General features: G+C 40.2%; 1 protein-coding gene across 1 annotated transcript in view; it reads left to right on the forward strand.

Moving 5' to 3' along the window:
- Positions 1–26,374, forward strand: part of LOC311228125 (uncharacterized protein) — a gene marked incomplete at its 5' end in the record, with an annotated part of 99,809 nt that overhangs the window by 42,302 nt on the left and 31,133 nt on the right. The window contains one exon of the mRNA XM_084314038.1: positions 848–892. Within this exon, the coding sequence (XP_084170164.1) occupies positions 848–892 (45 nt within the window). The remainder of the gene's footprint in view (positions 1–847; positions 893–26,374) is intronic.

The following is a 26,374-nucleotide window of genomic DNA, read 5'->3' on the forward strand; positions in this document are numbered from 1 at the left end:
GTAGCCACGCAGCCGGACATTGTTCAACTCCACCCTCCGCTCTGCCTCCATCTGCATGCTAGTGAAGTTACAAATAGTCTGTGACTTTGTAAACGACAAAGGCAAATTACCAATTCACGGCAAGAAAGTAGGTACGCTGGATACAGGTTGAAATGTAATGGTTTTCAGATTTCTCCAGTTGATTTATTCAGCATAGCAGTCGTGGTAGAATCGGTTCACAGGATATAAAGAATCTCTCAGTGACACACACAGCTCGATCTCCTGTCGTATGTGTCCTAATGTCGAGACAGTTCGGTATATAAGCATTTTCTCGACCCCCGTACCTAGTACCGGAGTCGACTGGCCCACATAACATAATCACAATACATTTCTTTGATAACAAAATAATGACTTTCGTCCCAGACATTAACATGGTAATTCAATCAGTCTGGCTCGGTGTAGGGGGTGATCTAGTCCAACCAGTGTGTGAATGTGTAGTTGTGATCTCAATCTCAGGAGGGTCAAACACAACCATGTACTTCACTATAATGTACATGTACCTTATGTGACAAATGAAACAAAACTAAAAACACACACAAACACCTCTTTGCAGTTAGGGGTTAGGTGTGAAGTTGGGAGCAGCCTTAACCAAACTAGATTTAACCAGACGACCGCTCTGCCTCCTGTTTAAAGCTAATAATGATGTCTGCAGGTAAGTGGTTGCCATGGTAACTAAGGACTATGTCCTGGCAGAAACTAGTGGAAGTGTGTGTAGAAAGGGTGAGGTCTCGTGAGTCTTACTGGCTGCCGTTATCAAGATGGCTTCTCTTGAGAGAGACTTTGGTTTAAAACGGTTTCAATGTTTCAGGTCCATCTGGGGCCAACGGAACTATGGGCCATCCTGGACCGGCTGGTAAGTCCTAGTAATTGTGTGTGTGTGCGTGCGTGCATGCGTGAGTGCGTGTGTGCGTACACGTGCATATGTGTGCTTGCCTGTGTGTGTGAGTGTGTGTGTGCTTGCCTGTGTGTGTGTGTGAGTGCGTGTGTGCATACATTTAGAGAACAAGGAACATACACTGCTCACATTTAACATTAAAGGGATAGTTTACCATATCCGGACAGAGGAGCGCGGCCATCGGACTGTCAAGCCGAGGCACGCCCTCCCCCATACCTTTGACCAACCCTGCTACCCGCGTAACTGGTACGTAGGTAGGAGTTAGTCCCATGATGTTGGCCACCGCCTGACCCCGACGAACATAGGCCCCCATCGATGGGAAAAATGGGTAGACAACGTCCACCCCTCTCACTGGGGGACGCTGCCAGGGATGGCCTATGAGGTCATCAGGGACAGGTGCAGGCAATGGCAGCGGCAGCGGCACACCGTTTGCGGCGGCGGCTACCGCCATGAGCTCGGGAAACAAGGCCCGCAGTTCCCCCTGCGAACCTTCCTCCACCGACCCCGCATCCCTCACATACAGCAGGCTGCGACTGGTCAAGGAGCCACAATCCGATGCGGCCGACAATAGGGCATCCTGCCGCTATTGGCCAAGGTGGTTCCTCGACATCCCCGAACAGGGCGCCCCATGGAGCCATTTTCCCCCCCTCCGGGGTCTCCTGAGGAGGGATACTCTCCTCCACGGGGCCTTCAAACAAAAATCCGTCCGCCTCGTCCATGAAGTCCTCAGTCTCCATCGGAAATCCCGAGCCGGACGCATCTTCGCTGGTCTCCAGCAGCTCCCCAAACCCAGGCCGTTCGCGTCTGCACGCCACCATCTTGCGACGCGAGCGAGCAGACGCGAAAAGTTTGCGTCGCAAATCCTCCGGCTCCAGAACAACCCCCCGTTCACCAACGGGCGATTCCCCAGAACCAGAGGAACCAGAGTCGAGATCAGGCCATCGCCGGAGCGACGGCACCGACCCCTCGGCTCTTCGGTGAGGAAAACTATCCACCGGCAGTCTCCCGGGCTGGGTCGGCAACCACGAGAGTGGCAACAGCCCAGCACCGAGGCGCACAACGGAGGCGGGAATGGAGAACCGGTGGTGAAGAGTAGGTCTAGCGGGTCTACTCTCCGCGGAATACATTATGACCCAAACCTTTTCTTGTACAACGAATGTGAGAGAAGAAAAGATTAAGCACAATGTAAACCAGTCACAACTCTTTTCAACTAACAACACGTCAAGTGGGGTACTACCGAGGCACTTCCTTGTGGTGAAAGCGAGAAAAAGGAGAGCAGGTGACCACACACCTGCTTATGAAGGTAAGCTGATGAGGGGTGTGGTCAGACTAATACTGGTATTAAAGGTATATTTGTGGAAGTTTATTCAGTACGCGTGCACGTACGCGAGGGAGTGCAGTAGTGATGCCAAGCAGAGCCCCTAACGGAACAGAACTATACTGAGCTAACTTACCTCTTGTTAAGGTAACTTACCTCAGCTCGGAACTAGGCAGAATCTGCATATGGCTCGCTGATAACAAACTATCATTACACATGGGCAAAACAGAGTCCATTCTCTTCGGTTCAAATAACAAACTCAGCAAGACCGACAGCTTCTCAGTTACAGTGGGTGACAATATTGTAACAAGGAAAGATGAAATTACCTACCTGGGTTCCATCCTAGAGGCTAATCTCTCCTGTGACAAAATGGCATCCAATGTAATAAAAAAAGTCAACCAACGAACTCGATTCTTGTACCGGATCTCCTCTCTCAAGAATACCCTGAAGACTCTGGCAGGAGCACTCATTCAGGGGTACTACGACTATGCTTGCACCTCATGGTACCAAAGCACCTCAAAGGCGCTAAAAACAAAATTACAAACATCTCAAAACAAACTGGTCAGACTACTGCTTGACCTTACTCCTAGAACCCACCTCACCCCTGCCCACTTTGACAACCTAGGATGGCTTAGAGTAGACGCCAGAGTACAGCAACTTGCAATGGGCCTGGTCTACAAGATACACTACACGACCAAGGTACCCATGTACATGTCAAAATACTTCCCAAAGGTCAGTGAATACCATGATCACAACACCAGAGGGAGCTCCACAAATCATGTTAAACCCAGATTCGGCTCAAATAAGGGACTAAACACGTTTCGCAATTATGCCACATCAATGTGGAACGCCCTACCCAAAGCTGTAAAGTAATGTGGATCACTACCCACTTTCAACACCTCTCTCAAGGGACACCTACGGGAGACTGCAATTCAACACTGGCCCCTGTAAATATCCTAACCCAACCCCCTCCAATGTACAGTCATTTACCTAGTATGGTTTTGTCAATAGTCCAATGTACAATTTTGTTTGTTTGTACAGTGTCTTCCCCCCCCCCCCCCTCAATGTACAGTTTTGCTTGTTTATACAGTGTGCCCCCCCCCCCCCCCCAACCACCTCCAATGTAAATTACCCAGTATGGTTGTCAATATCCCAACGTACCCAACCCCCCCCCACCCAACCTCCTCCAATGTACAGTTTCTACGTCAAATGTATATACTCCCTTTTCTTGACTCCTTCTGTATCACAAACAGTACTGTATTTGCAAATCTGGTATGTCATAAATGTATAGATGTAGCAGTACTGACTATCTGTATGTCATGTATGTCATATATGTCCTGATGAATTGAAAATGGGGGACCCTGATGTAAACAAGACGAAAGTCTTTCTCTGGTCTGCATCCCCTTAACAATTGTGTGTATTGAGCTGTACTGTATTGTACCCATTCTGCAATCTGTTAATAAAGTTTTCAATCAATCAATCAATCAATTGTCTCTAAACTTAGGTTTATGGCTCCCTGCTACCTTAAAAGGAAAGAGCTGAGGCCCATACATTCTTGTCCTGACACTAAGATAAGAGAAAGATAAGATAAGATATTCCTTTATTGATCCCCTTGGGGAAATTCAGGCATCATAGCAGCATGGGGGGGAGGGGGGGAGGGGTACAGGTAGTAAAACAACACAGTATACAGGTAGTAAAAGACAACACAGGCAGTGTAAACAATTTGATCAATATGGTCAATATAATTTACTATCTGACTAGCTGAGGAATATTCACATTATTCACAGTGTCACATGAGGTGCAGTATGCAAGAGGTAGTGTTATAATAATTTACTATCTACTGAGTATACATTAATCAAAGTACCAGGGTAGTCTACTTTGTCCCCCTTGGGTTCCTATAAGTCCCAGGTCAATGTCTGGTAGCAGTCGCTGTCGCTGCCCCCTGTTGTGGGGCCTGGAGGCTGCTAGTCGCTGCCCACTGTTGTGGAGCCTGATGGCCGCTGGTATGAAGGACTGTCCGAGGCGGTTAGTTGAGTGTCGGGGGGGGATGAGTCTGTGGCTGAACGAGCTTCTCATCTTGACTAGCTCGTCGTAGAGGGGGTGGTAGGGGTTCTCCATGATGGCATCCAGCTTCCTTATCATCCCCCTCTCTACCATCACCTCAAGTCTAGGTAGCTCGACTCCCACCACAGAGCTAGCCTTCCTCACCAGCTTGTTGAGCTTGTTGGTGTCCCTTGAGTTGATGTAGCCTCCCCAGCATGCCACAGCATAGAAGAGGATGCTGGCCACAACAGACTGGTAAAAAGACTGCAGCAGTTTGTTGCACACATTGAAGGACCTGAGTCTCCTCAGGAAGAACAGCCTGCTCTGTCCCTTCCTGTAGAGGGCCTCTGTGTTGTCCGACCAGTCCAGTTTATTGTTCAGGTGTACCCCAAGGAACTTGTATGAGTCCACCATCTCCACATCCACCCCTCGGATGGAGATGGGAATCGGGGGGGGCCTCTTCTTGCCCCTCCGGAAGTCCACCACCAGCTCCTTGGTCTTACTGGTGTTGAGTTGGAGGTGGTTGCTGTCGCTCCACCCCACGAAGCTCTCCACCAGGGCTCTGTACTCCTCCTCATCATCGTCGGTGATGTAGCTTACGATGGAGGAGTCGTCTGAGAACTTCTGCAGGTGGCACCCGCTGGAGTTGCGGCAGAAGTCTGAGGTGTAGAGGGTGAAGAGGAAGGGTGACAGCACAGTTCCCTGGGGGGCGCCGGTGTTGCTCACCAGTACAAGATGGACTCTCAGCTGTGTTCTTTTGTCTCCACATGGCCCTTTCTCACTGACACAGACACACTATCTCTATTGCATACTGTAGTATATTAACCATTAAAGTAACTCTGACATTAACATTCTCACTGTATTAACTTATAATTCCTTATAAACAGATTAAAATATACCTCACTTGTCTGGTTTCTGGCTTTAAACATATTATTTTTTAATGTATTTATTTTTTCAAAAGAAGATATTCAATGAATGGCTTGGCCACATCATGTCTGTGTGTTGCCTCTTCATCTGTGACAGACACTGTCAGACACTGCTTCTATTAAGGACACAGTCAAGTCACAGAAGCCAGTTTTACAAGCGGAGACAGGCTATTAAGTGTGAAGGACATTGAATATTGGTTTCCTTTCATTCCGAATATATATATACACCACTTTCACCTGGTCCTTTACAGAAGGTACATCTGGCTTGCCCCTGCCACAACAGGATAAAATATGCCCTTGCTTCATATTTGATGGCTGCTGGACCTGCTACCAAACTTAGCATTTTTCACTGCTAGAAGAAAACGAGCACCGACTCCTTGAATAGACTCTAGAATAGACAGTTTATTCCCCCACAGCGTGCAGATTTACCGCAGGCCAAGTACGCACAGCTAAATTGTTGTCGCTCATCGATTGACTCACTCACTGACTCACAGTCACGGACGATCCAACAGGGATGCTTTGCCAGCCGCTTGCACAGGCAGAGCCGTGGGTCTACGCAGCTTGGTGCTCCTTAAGATCTCTGTGATACGTTGTAAAGCTGCTACTTCCTGCTGCTTCGCTTGTTAGATATCCCGTCTTTTCGCCATGAAGTGAAATTAATTCATTTACCCCAATACTTCTACCATTAAAGAGCTATGCTGGAGCCCCCCCCCCCCCCCCCCCCCAAGGCTGAATGTCACATTTAAAGGTGCTGGTAACTGTGTTAAAATATGTGTTAAATAGTTCTACATTCTGACAGCCATCACTGATATACTTTTTCTAGTATTCCGTTCCCACTTCATCCAATCAGATGAGAAAACTGTATATATTCTTACTAGGGCTGTCAGTTTATCGCGTTAATTAGATTAATTAATTAGACAGCAAATTATCGCGTTATGAAAATTAACTCAAAATTTATTTAAAAAAAAAGAAAATATTTTTTAATCGCATTCATTCCATAAGAACGTAGAATACACATTTACAGACTTTTTTTAAATGTCCATTTGCATGTTCTTGGTATCTGATTCTAGGGACATCTATGGATCTCAGGGAATGTATTCCCAGTGTCAGAAATACTGTGTCTGTTACTAGGCTTGAGTAAATTGTAATGAACCAAATGAGAATATCAATTAATTTTTTTTTTATCTTTGACTGTGAATAACACCATGCTCAAATTGACCAGACCTGAAAAATCCAAGCAAATGAATAAATGGAAGATGATTAAACAGAAGGTTTTGTAGATACAGTACTGAATTTTGCCATCCGGACACATGCCATTTGAAATATGATTATAGAATATAGAATATCAGGCCTAAAATGGTTATTCGATTAAAATGCGATTAATTAGATTAATTAATTACAAATCCTGTAATTAATTAGATTAATTGTTTTAATCGCCTGACAGCACACATTTTTACTTATCTTACCAAGCCAAATTAGCTTACTGCACTGGTAGATTATTTTACTTGTTTCAAGGACACATTTGCTTAACATTTTCTTATTTCTTACTTTTGTCAGACCATTTTTGCAGTGAGAGTTCTCACTGGTTGGATAAAGTTTGAACGGGATTCTATAACATTTATTTTGTGTTTACTGCAGAGCGGAGGGACTGGGAGACCCATGTTACTGACCAGACACTCTATACCATTGCTGTTGGAATGTAGAGCTATTATTTTAACATGTAGACCGATATTTAACCGATATCAACCGATACCGATATATGCAGGGTCCCCCCCCCCCCCCCCCCCCCCCAAAAAAAGGAATAATTTCAGGTAACCTGTTCCACACGATGTGAAAATCTTCATAAAATATATACCTAGGTAAATGGAATATTGCTCCACTTAAGGGCTATTTGCATATTCTTGGTATCTAGGTACATCTATGGACCTCAGGGAATGTATTCACAGTGTCAGAAATATTGTGTCTATTACTATGCTTGCTTAAATTGTGATGAAACAAAGGAGAATATGAATTATGATTTTCTTTGCATATTTGACAGTGAATAACACCATGATAATAATGACCAAACTTAAAAAACTGCCACTGATCTCGTTCAGTACCTTCTTGAGATCATGTGTACAAAGAATCTAAGGAAATTAATAAAGGGAAGATGATAAAACCGAAGGTTCTGTAGATACCATCCGGACCAATGCAATTTGAAATATTATTATAGAACATAGAATATGATGCATACATTACCTTATTATAGCCAATTCGCACATTTATATATATATATACATATATTATCTTTCAAATGCCCGAATTCAATTTGGATTTAGTATCACCAGGCGTGCATAAGAACAGATAATGAATGATATCTACTGTAATCTAGTGTACTTTTTTATTTTCCCCACAGTGCAACCGTTTTGAAACTAATTTCAGATCTAATTGTTCCTACATGCTAACAATAGGGAGGAGAAACTAACTGCGTTTCAATATTTGTCAAAAACGTTACCTTTTGTGGCTTATTATTGCGAATCATAACAATTATTGATATGATTCATTCAGAACGCTGAACTTTGAACCCCCCCAGTCTCTGACAGGAAGTGTAGTTCGGAAGAATTCCAACGCTGGTCGACAGCTATGCATGACCTCTACAAAATGGCCACAAAAAGACTACAATTCCCATGGTTCAAAATGTCCATTTTCGTTTCAGGCTTGGAATAGACGATCGAAAATCGAAAACTTAAAACTATCTTTTAACACTTTTAACCTATTGCTAAACTAACGTATTGATGATAATATACATTCTACATGCTTTTGTGACATGTTAGTGATGTTAATACTTGAAAACGTTTGATTTTAAAATCGCAAATTTTTTGCATCACTCTGAAAAATATGGATCTATGATCATAATGTCATTTAGGGGTCGGTACCGACCCCGGGGGGTGGAACAACATTACATATATCTTGTTGTGTAATTAACACAACATTATGCATACTTTGACAATAAATAAAATAATAATTTGTTCTTACTTGCTTGCCTGGGTAAATAAAGGTTAAATAAAAAAAATTAAAATAAAAAAATAAAATTAAAAAGATTTAAACCGATACCGATATTTTTCGATATCAAATTTTTATGCCAATATCGGCCGATAATATCGGTAGGCTGATAATATCGGACATCCCTACCACTTACACTTACTGACAATATAAACCACAGAGCAAGGCTATGGAGTTACACTTTCTATTCTAGTATTATGTACCTGTCGTGCACCAGTTAAACCTTTCCAGCACACACATGACCCTAAAAGGAATAATTTTGCATGACTCTGGGACAATCAAAACTGTTAGTCTTGCCAAGTGCGGACCCTCCAGAGACAGAGCTGTGAGTGATCTATTTTGCATCTAGAGTAGACACAGAATGAACCCAGAAACTCACGTGGGTCAAATGACACTAACTGTAACTGAGTTGTGAAATAGTTTCTTGTTTCACTTCCTTTGGCAAACGTCACAGTGTTGGAAAATGCTAATTCTGATGCACTTCCTTGCTGCTTCAAAAGCATCAGCAGATCATAATTGTGAAATGAGTCTGTTTCATTTCCATCAAGTCACTGTCAGTATTGCTGATGACGCACAATAATTACAATGTTTATATGCCCGATTGAATAACCAAATAACATTTTTTGTTTTGTTTTATAAAGATTGAATATATACCAGATGCACACTTGATTCAACCGAATTACATTTTTGCCATTTAAAATCGTCTGTTACCTTTTATTTTAAGCACCAATTCTTTATTTGGGCAGGAAAAAGTGCAGTAAAGGGAAGCAGTTGGTGAAATGCATTGTGAGTTTAAAGCTGCACCATGAAATTTGTTTACGTTTATTTAGCTATAAATCATAGAGTTGGGCTGAGTTAGTAGACAATAGAAAACACTCCCAACAACAATGCATGGAATACAGTGAAATTCCCAATAATAGCTCTTCTGGTTGGGTACGACCAATGCTGCGAAATCCATAATCAAATCAAATCAAATCAAATGTATTTGTATAGGCCGAAATCACAACAAATTGCCTCAATGGGCTTCACAGATCAACAAGTAAACATCACAAAAGATCCACAATAAAATCCACAATTTTGCAATAAAAGGCTAGAATTTCCTTTCTAGATCATAAAATGTGAACGACACACATTTAGCAACAGGCCCAAAGTACCTTTAATTTCTCCGTACCTAAGTAAAGGAATGTATTTTTCATTGCTGTTTTCTCTCATCGGCCATGTATTTTCTTTTACATGAGGCAGTCACACATGGCAACATATTTTCATCAATATATCAAATGCAAAGTAGATTTTTCTGGGGGGGATTATTACAGGCTAGATTGATTGATTGATTGATTGATTGATTGATTGATTGATTGATTGATTGATTGATTGATTGATTGATTGATTGATTGAAAACTTTATTAACAGATTGCAGAATGGGTACAATACAGTACGGCTCAATACACACAATTTTTAAGGGGATGCAGACCAGAGAAAGACTTTCGTCTTGTTTACATCAGGGTCCCCCATTTTCAATTCATCAGTAGCATGTGTCAATGATTAGCAACAACACTGATTTGGATGGATTTAGTTTTTTTGTGAAGCTTTAAGTCTATACGAAGATTTCAGATCTAGAGTAAATGGACTGCATTATAGCACTTTTATCCAAAGCGCTTTACAACTTATGCCTCACATTCACCCATTCACCCATTCCTGTAACATTACATACCTATATCGCCCTGTAACATTACACACCTATAGCGTCCTGTAACATTACACACCTATAGCATCCTGTAACATTACACACCTATAGCATCCTGTAACATTGCATACCTATAGCGTCCTGTAACATTACACACCTATAGAGTCATGTAACATTACACACCTATAGTGTCCTGTAACATTACATATCTATAGTGTCCTGTAACATTACACACCTATAGTGTACTGTAACATTACATACCTATAGCATCCTGTAACATTACACACCTATAGCATCCTGTAACATTACACACCTATAGCGTCCTGTAACATTACACACCTATAGTGTCCTGTAACATTACACACCTATAGTGTCCTGTAACATTACACACCTATAGCATCCTGTAACATTACACACCTATAGCGTCCTGTAACATTACATACCTATAGTGTCCTGTAACATTACACACCTATAGCATCCTGTAACATTACACACCTATAGCGTCCTGTAACATTACACACCTATAGAGTCCTGTAACATTACACACCTATAGTGTCCTGTAATATTACACACCTATAGCATCCTGTAACATTACATATCTATAGTGTCCTGTAACATTACACACCTATAGCATCCTGTAACATTACACACCTATAGAGTCCTGTAACATTACACACCTATAGTGTCCTGTAAAATTACACACCTATAGCATCCTGTAACATTACATACCTATAGCGTCATGTAACATTACACACCTATAGTGTCCTGTAACATTACACACCTATAGCATCCTGTAACATTACACACCTATAGCATCCTGTAACATTATATACCTATAGCGTCCTGTAACATTACACACCTATAGCGTCCTGTAACATTACACACCTATAGTGTCCTGTAACATTACACACCTATAGCATCCTGTAACATTACACACCTATAGCGTCCCATAACATTACACACCTATAGCATCCTGTAACATTACACACCTATAGCATCCTGTAACATTACACACCTATAGCGTCCTGTAACATTACATACCTATAGCGTCCTGTAACATTACACACCTATAGCGTCCTGTAACATTACACACCTATAGTGTCCTGTAACATTACATACCTATAGTGTCCTGTAACATTACACACCTATAGTGTCCTGTAACATTACACACCTATAGCATCCTGTAACATTACATACCTATAGCGTCCTGTAACATTACATACCTATAGCGTCCTGTAACATTACACACCTATAGCATCCTGTAACATTACACACCTATAGCATCCTGTAACATTACACACCTATAGCATCCTGTAATATTACATACCTATAGCGTCCTGTAACATTACACACCTATAGTGTCCTGTAACATTACATACATATAGTGTCCTGTAACATTACATACCTATAGCGTCCTGTAACATTACACACCTATAGCATCCTGTAACATTACACACCTATAGCATCCTGTAACATTACACACCTATAGCATCCTGTAATATTACATACCTATAGCGTCCTGTAACATTACACACCTATAGTGTCCTATAACATTACACACCTATAGCATCCTGTAACATTACATACCTATAGTGTCCTGTAACATTACATACCTATAGTGTCCTGTAACATTACATACCTATAGCGTCCTGTAACATTACATACCTATAGTGTCCTGTAACATTACATACCTATAGCGTCCTGTAACATTACACACCTATAGCGTCCTGTAACATTACACACCTATAGAGTCCTGTAACATTACACACCTATAGTGTCCTGTAACATTACATACCTATAGTGTCCTGTAACATTACACACCTATAGCGTCCTGTAACATTACATACCTATAGTGTCCTGTAACATTACATACCTATAGCGTCCTGTAACATTACACACCTATAGCGTCCTGTAACATTACATACCTATAGCGTCCTGTAACATTACACACCTATAGTGTCCTGTAACATTACACACCTATAGTGTCCTGTAACATTACATACCTATAGCGTCCTGTAACATTACACACCTATAGTGTCCTGTAACATTACACACCTATAGAGTCCTGTAACATTACACACCTATAGTGTCCTGTAACATTACACACCTATAGCGTCCTGTAACATTACACACCTATAGCATCCTGTAACATTACACACCTATAGAGTCCTGTAACATTACACACCTATAGCGTCCTGTAACATTACACACCTATAGAGTCCTGTAACATTACACACCTATAGTGTCCTGTAACATTACACACCTATAGTGTCCTGTAACATTACACACCTATAGAGTCCTGTAACATTACACACCTATAGCGTCCTGTAACATTACACACCTATAGAGTCCTGTAACATTACACACCTATAGCGTCCTGTAACATTACATACCTATAGCGTCCTGTAACATTACATACCTATAGCGTCCTGTAACATTACACACCTATAGCATCCTGTAACATTACATACCTATAGTGTCCTGTAACATTACATACCTATAGTGTCCTGTAACATTACACACCTATAGCGTCCTGTAACATTACATACCTATAGTGTCCTGTAACATTACACACCTATAGTGTCCTGTAACATTACACACCTATAGCGTCCTGTAACATTACACACCTATAGCATCCTGTAACATTACATACCTATAGTGTCCTGTAACATTACACACATATAGTGTCCTGTAACATTACACACCTATAGCATCCTGTAACGTTACATACCTATAGTATCCTGTAACATTACACACCTATAGCGTCCTGTAACATTACACACCTATAGCGTCCTGTAACATTACATACCTATAGCGTCCTGTAACATTACACACCTATAGCGGCCTGTAACATTACATACCTATAGTGTCCTGTAACATTACACACCTATAGTGTCCTGTAACATTACACACCTATAGCATCCTGTAACATTATATACCTATAGCGTCCTGTAACATTACACACTTATAGTGTCCTGTAACATTACACACCTATAGCATCCTGTAACATTATATACCTATAGCGTCCTGTAACATTACACACTTATAGTGTCCTGTAACATTACACACATATAGTGTCCTGTAACATTACACACCTATAGCGTCCTGTAACATTACATACCTATAGTGTCCTGTAACATTACACACCTATAGTGTCATGTAACATTACACACATATAGCGTCCTGTAACATTACACACCTATAGCGTCCTGTAACATTACATACCTATAGCATCCTGTAACATTACACACCTATAGCATCCTGTAACATTACACACCTATAGCGTCCTGTAACATTACATACCTATAGCGTCCTGTAACATTAAACACCTATAGAGTCCTGTAACATTACACACCTATAGCGTCCTGTAACATTACCTATCTATAGCGTCCTGTAACATTACATACATATAGCGTCCTGTAACATTACATACCTATCGTGTCCTTTAACATTACACACCTATAGCGTCCTGTAACATTACACACCTATAGCGTCCTGTAACATTACACACCTATAGAGTCCTGTAACATTACATACCTATATCGTCCTGTAACATTACACACCTATAGCGTCCTGTAACATTACACACCTATAGCATCCTGTAACATTACACACCTATAGTGTCCTGTAACATTACACACCTATAGCGTCCTGTAACATTACATACCTATAGTGTCCTGTAACATTACACACCTATAGCATCCTGTAACATTACACACCTATAGCGTCCTGTAACATTACACACCTATAGTGTCCTGTAACATTACCTATCTATAGCGTCCTGTAACATTACATACCTATAGCGTCCTGTAACATTACATACCTATAGTGTCCTGTAACATTACATACCTATAGTGTCCTGTAACATTACACACCTATAGCGTCCTGTAACATTACATACCTATAGTGTCCTGTAACATTACACACCTATAGCGTCCTGTAACATTACACACCTATAGTGTCCTGTAACATTACACACCTATAGCATCCTGTAACATTACATATCTATAGTGTCCTGTAACATTACACACCTATAGCATCCTGTAACATTACACACCTATAGCGTCCTGTAACATTACATACCTATAGCATCCTGTAACATTACACACCTATAGTGTCCTGTAATATTACACACCTATATAATCCTGTAACATTACACACCTATAGTGTCCTGTAACATTACATACATATAGTGTCCTGTAACATTACACACCTATAGCGTCCTGTAACATTACACACCTATAGAGTCCTGTAACATTACACACCTATAGTGTCCTGTAAAATTACACACCTATAGCATCCTGTAACATTACATACATATAGTGTCATGTAACATTACACACCTATAGTGTCCTGTAACATTACACACGTATAGCATCCTGTAACATTACACACCTATAGCATCATGTAACATTACCTATCTATAGCGTCCTGTAACATTACACACCTATAGCGTCCTGTAACATTACATACCTATAGCGTCCTGTAACATTACATACCTATAGTGTCCTGTAACATTACACACCTATAGTGTCCTGTAACATTACCTATCTATAGCATCATGTAACATTATATACCTATAGCGTCCTGTAACATTACACACTTATAGTGTCCTGTAACATTACACACCTATAGTGTCCTGTAACATTACACACCTATAGTGTCCTGTAACATTACACACCTATAGTGTCCTGTAACATTGCATACCTATAGTGTCCTGTAACATTACACACCTATAGTATCCTGTAACATTACACACCTATAGCGTCCTGTAACATTACATACCTATAGTGTCCTGTAAAATTACACACCTATAGCATCCTGTAACATTACATACATATAGCGTCATGTAACATTACACACCTATAGTGTCCTGTAACATTACACACCTATAGCATCCTGTAACATTACACACCTATAGCATCCTGTAACATTACCTATCTATAGCGTCCTGTAACATTACACACCTATAGCGTCCTGTAACATTACATACCTATAGCGTCCTGTAACATTACATACATATAGCGTCATGTAACATTACACACCTATAGTGTCCTGTAACATTACACACCTATAGCATCCTGTAACATTACACACCTATAGCATCCTGTAACATTACACACCTATAGTGTCCTGTAACATTACACACCTATAGTGTCCTGTAACATTACACACCTATAGAGTCCTGTAACATTACACACCTATAGCGTCCTGTAACATTACACACCTATAGAGTCCTGTAACATTACACACCTATAGCGTCCTGTAACATTACATACCTATAGCGTCCTGTAACATTACATACCTATAGCGTCCTGTAACATTACACACCTATAGCATCCTGTAACATTACATACCTATAGTGTCCTGTAACATTACATACCTATAGTGTCCTGTAACATTACACACCTATAGCGTCCTGTAACATTACATACCTATAGTGTCCTGTAACATTACACACCTATAGTGTCCTGTAACATTACACACCTATAGCGTCCTGTAACATTACACACCTATAGCATCCTGTAACATTACATACCTATAGTGTCCTGTAACATTACACACCTATAGTGTCCTGTAACATTACACACCTATAGCATCCTGTAACGTTACATACCTATAGTATCCTGTAACATTACACACCTATAGCGTCCTGTAACATTACACACCTATAGCGTCCTGTAACATTACATACCTATAGCGTCCTGTAACATTACACACCTATAGCGGCCTGTAACATTACATACCTATAGTGTCCTGTAACATTACACACCTATAGTGTCCTGTAACATTACACACCTATAGCATCCTGTAACATTATATACCTATAGCGTCCTGTAACATTACACACTTATAGTGTCCTGTAACATTACACACCTATAGCATCCTGTAACATTATATACCTATAGCGTCCTGTAACATTACACACTTATAGTGTCCTGTAACATTACACACATATAGTGTCCTGTAACATTACACACCTATAGCGTCCTGTAACATTACATACCTATAGTGTCCTGTAACATTACACACCTATAGTGTCATGTAACATTACACACATATAGCGTCCTGTAACATTACACACCTATAGCGTCCTGTAACATTACATACCTATAGCATCCTGTAACATTACACACCTATAGCATCCTGTAACATTACACACCTATAGCGTCCTGTAACATTACATACCTATAGCGTCCTGTAACATTAAACACCTATAGAGTCCTGTAACATTACACACCTATAGCGTCCTGTAACATTACCTATCTATAGCGTCCTGTAACATTACATACATATAGCGTCCTGTAACATTACATACCTATCGTGTCCTTTAACATTACACACCTATAGCGTCCTGTAACATTACACACCTATAGCGTCCTGTAACATTACACACCTATAGAGTCCTGTAACATTACATACCTATATCGTCCTGTAACATTACACACCTATAGCGTCCTGTAACATTACACACCTATAGCATCCTGTAACATTACACACCTATAGTGTCCTGTAACATTACACACCTATAGCGTCCTGTAACATTACATACCTATAGTGTCCTGTAACATTACACACCTATAGCATCCTGTAACATTACACACCTATAGCGTCCTGTAACATTACACACCTATAGTGTCCTGTAACATTACCTATCTATAGCGTCCTGTAACATTACATACCTATAGCGTCCTGTAACATTACATACCTATAGTGTCCTGTAACATTACATACCTATAGTGTCCTGTAACATTACACACCTATAGCGTCCTGTAACATTACATACCTATAGTGTCCTGTAACATTACACACCTATAGCGTCCTGTAACATTACACACCTATAGTGTCCTGTAACATTACACACCTATAGCATCCTGTAACATTACATATCTATAGTGTCCTGTAACATTACACACCTATAGCATCCTGTAACATTACACACCTATAGCGTCCTGTAACATTACATACCTATAGCATCCTGTAACATTACACACCTATAGTGTCCTGTAATATTACACACCTATATAATCCTGTAACATTACACACCTATAGTGTCCTGTAACATTACATACATATAGTGTCCTGTAACATTACACACCTATAGCGTCCTGTAACATTACACACCTATAGAGTCCTGTAACATTACACACCTATAGTGTCCTGTAAAATTACACACCTATAGCATCCTGTAACATTACATACATATAGTGTCATGTAACATTACACACCTATAGTGTCCTGTAACATTACACACGTATAGCATCCTGTAACATTACACACCTATAGCATCATGTAACATTACCTATCTATAGCGTCCTGTAACATTACACACCTATAGCGTCCTGTAACATTACATACCTATAGCGTCCTGTAACATTACATACCTATAGTGTCCTGTAACATTACACACCTATAGTGTCCTGTAACATTACCTATCTATAGCATCATGTAACATTATATACCTATAGCGTCCTGTAACATTACACACTTATAGTGTCCTGTAACATTACACACCTATAGTGTCCTGTAACATTACACACCTATAGTGTCCTGTAACATTACACACCTATAGTGTCCTGTAACATTGCATACCTATAGTGTCCTGTAACATTACACACCTATAGTATCCTGTAACATTACACACCTATAGCGTCCTGTAACATTACATACCTATAGTGTCCTGTAAAATTACACACCTATAGCATCCTGTAACATTACATACATATAGCGTCATGTAACATTACACACCTATAGTGTCCTGTAACATTACACACCTATAGCATCCTGTAACATTACACACCTATAGCATCCTGTAACATTACCTATCTATAGCGTCCTGTAACATTACACACCTATAGCGTCCTGTAACATTACATACCTATAGCGTCCTGTAACATTACATACCTATAGTGTCCTGTAACATTACACACCTATAGTGTCCTGTAACATTACCTATCTATAGCATCCTGTAACATTATATACCTATAGCGTCCTGTAACATTGCATACCTATAGTGTCCTGTAACATTACACACCTATAGTATCCTGTAACATTACACACCTATAGCGTCCTGTAACATTACACACCTATAGTATCCTGTAACATTACACACCTATAGCGTCCTGTAACATTACATACCTATAGCATCCTGTAACATTACACACCTATAGCATCCTGTAACATTACACACCTATAGCGTCCTGTAACATTACCTATCTATAGCGTCCTGTAACATTACATACCTATAGCGTCCTGTAACATTACATACCTATAGTGTCCTTTAACATTACACACCTATAGCCTGCTGTAACATTACACACCTATAGCGTCCTGTAACATTACACACCTATAGAGTCCTGTAACATTACATACCTATATCGTCCTGTAACATTACACACCTATAGCGTCCTGTAACATTACACACCTATAGCATCCTGTAACATTACACACCTATAGTGTCCTGTAACATTACACACCTATAGCATCCTGTAACATTACATACCTATAGTGTCCTGTAACATTACACACCTATAGCATCCTGTAACATTACATACCTATATCGTCCTGTAACATTACACACCTATAGCGTCCTGTAACATTGCATACCTATAGCGTCCTGTAACATTACACACCTATAGTGTCCTATAACATTACATACCTATAGCGTCCTGTAACATTACACACCTATATAGTCATGTAACATTACACACCTATAGTGTCCTGTAACATTACACACTTATAGAGTCCTGTAACATTACACACCTATAGTGTCCTGTAACATTACATATCTATAGTGTCCTGTAACATTACACACCTATAGCATCCTGTAACATTACACACCTATAGCGTCCTGTAACATTACATACCTATAGCATCCTGTAACATTACACACCTATAGTGTCCTGTAACATTACACACCTATATCATCCTGTAACATTACACACCTATAGTGTCCTGTAACATTACATACCTATAGTGTCCTGTAACATTACACACCTATAGTGTCCTGTAACATTACACACCTATAGCGTCCTGTAACATTACACACCTATAGAGTCCTGTAACATTACACACCTATAGCGTCCTGTAACATTACATACCTATAGTGTCCTGTAAAATTACACACCTATAGCATCCTGTAACATTACATACATATAGCGTCCTGTAACATTACACACCTATAGAGTCCTGTAACATTACATACCTATATCGCCCTGTAACATTACACACCTATAGCGTCCTGTAACATTACACACCTATAGCATCCTGTAACATTACACACCTATAGTGTCCTGTAACATTACACACCTATAGCATCCTGTAACATTACATACCTATAGTGTCCTGTAACATTACACACCTATAGCATCCTGTAACATTGCATACCTATAGCGTCCTGTAACATTACACACCTATAGAGTCATGTAACATTACACACCTATAGTGTCCTGTAACATTACACACTTATAGAGTCCTGTAACATTACACACCTATAGTGTCCTGTAACATTACATATCTATAGTGTCCTGTAACATTACACACCTATAGCATCCTGTAACATTACACACCTATAGCATCCTGTAACATTACATACATATAGCATCCTGTAACATTACACACCTATAGTGTCCTGTAACATTACACACCTATATCATCCTGTAACATTACACACCTATAGTGTCCTGTAACATTACATACCTATAGTGTCCTGTAACATTACACACCTATAGTGTCCTGTAACATTACACACCTATAGCGTCCTGTAACATTACACACCTATAGAGTCCTGTAACATTACACACCTATAGTGTCCTGTAACATTACACACCTATAGAGTCCTGTAACATTACATACCTATAGTGTCCTGTAAAATTACACACCTATAGCATCCTGTAACATTACATACCTATAGCGTCATGTAACATTACACACCTATAGTGTCCTGTAACATTACACACCTATAGCATCCTGTAACATTACACACCTATAGCATCCTGTAACATTACCTATCTATAGCGTCCTGTAACATTACACACCTATAGTGTCCTGTAACATTACATACCTATAGCGTCCTGTAACATTACATACCTATAGTGTCCTGTAACATTACACACATATAGTGTCCTGTAACATTACCTATCTATAGCGTCCTGTAACATTACACACCTATAGTGTCCTGTAACATTACACACATATAGTGTCCTGTAACATTACACACCTATAGCATCCTGTAACATTACACACATATAGTGTCCTGTAACATTGCATACCTATAGTGTCCTGTAACATTGCATACCTATAGTGTCCTGTAACATTACACACCTATAGTATCCTGTAACATTACACACCTATAGCGTCCTGTAACATTACATACCTATAGCATCCTGTAACATTACACACCTATAGCATCCTGTAACATTACACACCTATAGCGTCCTGTAACATTACCTATCTATAGCGTCCTGTAACATTACATACCTATAGCGTCCTGTAACATTACATACCTATCGTGTCCTTTAACATTACACACCTATAGCATGCTGTAACATTACACACCTATAGCGTCCTGTAACATTACACACCTATAGAGTCCTGTAACATTACATACCTATATCGTCCTGTAACATTACACACCTATAGCGTCCTGTAACATTACACACCTATAGCGTCCTGTAACATTACACACCTATAGTGTCCTGTAACATTACATACCTATAGTGTCCTGTAACATTACACACCTATAGCGTCCTGTAACATTACATACCTATAGTGTCCTGTAACATTACACACCTATAGTGTCCTGTAACATTACACACCTATAGCGTCCTGTAACATTACACACCTATAGCATCCTGTAACATTACATACCTATAGTGTCCTGTAACATTACACACCTATAGTGTCCTGTAACATTACACACCTATAGCATCCTGTAACGTTACATACCTATAGTATCCTGTAACATTACACACCTATAGCGTCCTGTAACATTACACACCTATAGCGTCCTGTAACATTACATACCTATAGCGTCCTGTAACATTACACACCTATAGCGGCCTGTAACATTACATACCTATAGTGTCCTGTAACATTACACACCTATAGTGTCCTGTAACATTACACACCTATAGCATCCTGTAACATTATATACCTATAGCGTCCTGTAACATTACACACTTATAGTGTCCTGTAACATTACACACCTATAGCATCCTGTAACATTATATACCTATAGCGTCCTGTAACATTACACACTTATAGTGTCCTGTAACATTACACACATATAGTGTCCTGTAACATTACACACCTATAGCGTCCTGTAACATTACATACCTATAGTGTCCTGTAACATTACACACCTATAGTGTCATGTAACATTACACACATATAGCGTCCTGTAACATTACACACCTATAGCGTCCTGTAACATTACATACCTATAGCATCCTGTAACATTACACACCTATAGCATCCTGTAACATTACACACCTATAGCGTCCTGTAACATTACATACCTATAGCGTCCTGTAACATTAAACACCTATAGAGTCCTGTAACATTACACACCTATAGCGTCCTGTAACATTACCTATCTATAGCGTCCTGTAACATTACATACATATAGCGTTAGGGCGGGCCATACTTATTTTTTTTTGGAAAATCAATCGAGTGGGGTGTCTAAAATATGTGTTTTTTTGTGGGGAATTCAAATATGGGATTATTTTTCTAATCGGATAACTCCTACCTACATTGTTTTGGATTTCAAAATGGCCGATTTGACCATTTTTCACCCATTGGCCATACATGGATGCCAACATGAATCTGAAGGAAATCCTAACATGCAAGGTGTCTAAATGATGTGTTTCTTAATGGGGAATTCAAATATGAGTTCATTTTTGGGATAGGATAACTCTAACCTACATCATTTTGGATTTCAAAATGGCAGATTTTACCATTTTTCACCCCTTGCCCATACATGGATGCCAACATGAATCTGAAGGAAATCCTAACATGCAAGGTGTCTAAATGATGTGTTTCTTAATGGGGAATTCAAATATGAGGTCATTTTTGGGATAGGATAAATATAACCTGCATAATTTTGGATTTCAAAATGGCTGATTTTACCATTTGAACCCATTGGTATTGTATTACAAAATTGCAAAGATAAAAAATATATGGGAAATCATTTATAATGACAAAGCCATCAAATGTATTAACAAGTGAACTGTATATAACTGGATACAACTCCAAAGATCAATAATAATAATACTAACAATAATAAATTGTATTTGTAATGCACACAAACACCTAAGTGCTAAATCTCGATCTCCTGACTTCTTGAACTTTGCCAGGTTCCAATATCTTGATTGGACTCATTCTTGGATGGCAAGATCTCCTACTGTACTGCTTTAGCCACCAACCTACAAACACAAACTTAAAGTCAACGTCAGCCATAATAGGTGAGCTCTTTCCAGAACTACTCAGCAGAAACCTCTGTAACCATTTTAACAAACGTCTCAATGTATTGAGAAAATCCATGGGGCTCCATCAATCCTCTATCTTCTTAAAACATTGGAAAGGCAGGGGATGGAAAAGAAGGCAGAGAAAAGGAGAAGGGGCAAAGAAGAAAGCTTTGCAGCAGCAGACAAGGTTGCCAGGAAGGATGTTGAGAGCTTCCTTACAGTCCCTGAAGTTGAGCTCATTCCTGAAACTGACCCTGCAGCTTCAGCAAAGCTACGGAAAAATTATGATGAGATTCCAAACATCGCCCTTGCTAGTGTAAGGTATGGCATAGGTCTAAGGCCAACTGCAGCTATAGCAACTGCAGCTCTCATTGATGCAGGACTCATCTTAGAAGATGACACAAGTAAAGTGATTGATAAGAACAAGGTTAATAGAGCACAAGAAAAGTTGATGCAAGAGCTGGGGGAAGAGTTTGAGGAGAAGTGCAGGGAGGAGGGGGGGATCTCCTGTATCCTCTTTGATGGGCGGATTGACATGACCAATGTGATGATGGAAGCTGAGGGCAGTGACCAATCTTTTCCTGCAAAGATCAAGGAAGAACACTATAGTGTTGCTAGTGAGCCTGGCAGCAACTATCTGTTCCACTTTACACCAGAGAAAGCAACTAAAGAGGAGTCCCATGCAGAGAAGATTGCTAAGGTCCTGTTTGCCTGGCTGAAAGAGAGAGGTTCTGATAAGACCTTGTGGGCCATTGGAGGAGACTCGACCAATGTCAACACTGGAGTGAAGGCAGGTGTAATGCGGAAGCTGGAGCTGCACCTGGGGAGAAAGCTGGTCTGGTTGGTGTGCAACCTGCACACTGGTGAACTTCCACTGCGCCGTCTCATTGTTGAAGTTGATGGGGCTACTCTGTCAGACAACAAATTGTCTGGGCCAATAGGACAGCTCCTTGATTCTGTTACAGACTTGGAGATCAATCCTAACTTCACCAGGATCTTTCTTGGCCCTCCGCTGATCAAGCTGCCTGAGAAGATCATTCAAGATCTCTCAACTGATCAACACTATGGCTATAAGCTGGTCTGTGCAATCAGGGATAGAGTGCTTTCTGCAAGGCTGGCTCTGCTGGAGATTGGACCGGTAAACCACAGCCGCTGGCTCACCACAGCAAACAGACTCCTCAGGCTCTGGGTGTCAAAGCATCAACTTAAAGAAAGAACCTGAATAATCTACAATGCATTGTGGAATTCATCATTAGAGTGTATTATCCATGTTGGTTCAACATGAAGGTCAAGCACTCCTGGATCGAAGGGCCTAGGCACATCCTGTTTCAGCTGGACTGCCTCAAGTCTCAGAGGAAGGAGGTGCTGGATGTTGTGATGCCAACTGTGAGAAGATTTGCTTGGTATGCCCACAGTGAAGCCATCCTCCAAACACTGCTGTGCTCTGAGGATCAAAAAGAGAGAATTGAGGGGGTGGAGAGAATCCTGGCCATCAGGGGAGAGGGGGATCCAGACACTCAGCTGGGAGACTCCTGTGTCAGGATCAGAAGAACACCTAACATCAATAGTGACGCTTCCAGCATTGGTGGCTTAATCAGCTGGTCAGAAGATTTGTCAGAGCCACCTCTCACCTGCTCCCTAAGCACCTCCGAGGTGAATAACTTAATCAACACCCCCATGGAGGTTCTCGACTGGCCTTGCCACACACAAAGCATCGAGAGGGTTGTTAAAGTGGTGACTGAGGCCTCTGCTAAGTACTTTTCACAAGAAAAAAGGGATGGAGGGATCGGGGCTCAGGAGACCAGCAGGAGGCTGATGTCCAAGAATGAATCCAAGCAGGACTTGTGCAACCTGATCAAATTTAAGAAGATAGAGGATTGATGGAGCCCCATGGATTTTCTCAATACATTGAGACGTTTGTTAAAATGGTTACAGAGGTTTCTGCTGAGTAGTTCTGGAAAGAGCTCACCTATTTATGGCTGACGTTGACTTTAAGTTTGTGTTTGTAGGTTGGTGGCTAAAGCAGTACAGTAGGAGATCTTGCCATCCAAGAATGAGTCCAATCAAGATATTGGAACCTGGCAAAGTTCAAGAAGTCAGGAGATCGAGCACTTAGGTGTTTGTGTGCATTACAAATACAATTTATTATTGTTAGTATTATTATTATTGATCTTTGGAGTTGTATCCAGTTATATACAGTTCACTTGTTAATACATTTGATGGCTTTGTCATTATAAATGATTTCCCATATATTTTTTATCTTTGCAATTTTGTAATACAATACCAATGGGTTCAATTGGTCAAATCAGCCATTTTGAAATCCAAAATTATGCAGGTTATATTTATCCTATCCCAAAAATGACCTCATATTTGAATTCCCCATTAAGAAACACATCATTTAGACACCTTGCATGTTAGGATTTCCTTCAGATTCATGTTGGCATCCATGTATGGGCAAGGGGTGAAAAATGGTAAAATCGGCCATTTTGAAATCCAAAATGATGTAGGTTAGAGTTATCCTATCCCAAAAATGACCTCATATTTGAATTCCCCATTAAGAAACACATCATTTAGATACCTTGCATGTTAGGATTTCCTTCAGATTCATGTTGGCATCCATGTATGGCCAAGGGGTGAAAAATGGTAAAATCGGCCATTTTGAAATCCAAAATGATGTAGGATAGAGTTATCCTATCCCAAAAATGAACTAATATTTGAATTCCCCATTAAGAAACACATCATTTAGACACCTTGCATGTTAGGATTTCCTTCAGATTCATGTTGGCATCCATGTATGGCCAAGGGGTGAAAAATTGTCAAATCGGCCATTTTGAAATCCAAAACAATGTAGGTAGGAGTTATCCGATTAGAAAAATAATCTCATATTTGAATTCCCCACAAAAAAACACGTATTTTAGACACCCCACTCGATTGATTTTCCAAAAAAAAAAAAGTATGGCCCGCCCTAATATAGCGTCCTGTAACATTACATACCTATCGTGTCCTTTAACATTACACACCTATAGCGTCCTGTAACATTACACACCTATAGCGTCCTGTAACATTACACACCTATAGAGTCCTGTAACATTACATACCTATATCGTCCTGTAACATTACACACCTATAGCGTCCTGTAACATTACACACCTATAGCATCCTGTAACATTACACACCTATAGTGTCCTGTAACATTACACACCTATAGCGTCCTGTAACATTACATACCTATAGTGTCCTGTAACATTACACACCTATAGCATCCTGTAACATTACACACCTATAGCGTCCTGTAACATTACACACCTATAGTGTCCTGTAACATTACCTATCTATAGCGTCCTGTAACATTACATACCTATAGCGTCCTGTAACATTACATACCTATAGTGTCCTGTAACATTACATACCTATAGTGTCCTGTAACATTACACACCTATAGCGTCCTGTAACATTACATACCTATAGTGTCCTGTAACATTACACACCTATAGCGTCCTGTAACATTACACACCTATAGTGTCCTGTAACATTACACACCTATAGCATCCTGTAACATTACATATCTATAGTGTCCTGTAACATTACACACCTATAGCATCCTGTAACATTACACACCTATAGCGTCCTGTAACATTACATACCTATAGCATCCTGTAACATTACACACCTATAGTGTCCTGTAATATTACACACCTATATAATCCTGTAACATTACACACCTATAGTGTCCTGTAACATTACATACATATAGTGTCCTGTAACATTACACACCTATAGCGTCCTGTAACATTACACACCTATAGAGTCCTGTAACATTACACACCTATAGTGTCCTGTAAAATTACACACCTATAGCATCCTGTAACATTACATACATATAGTGTCATGTAACATTACACACCTATAGTGTCCTGTAACATTACACACGTATAGCATCCTGTAACATTACACACCTAT

The sequence above is a fragment of the Notolepis coatsorum genome (genome assembly GCF_963971535.1).
Source record: "Notolepis coatsorum genome assembly, chromosome: 5".
NCBI classification, from domain to species: domain Eukaryota; kingdom Metazoa; phylum Chordata; class Actinopteri; order Aulopiformes; family Paralepididae; genus Notolepis; species Notolepis coatsorum.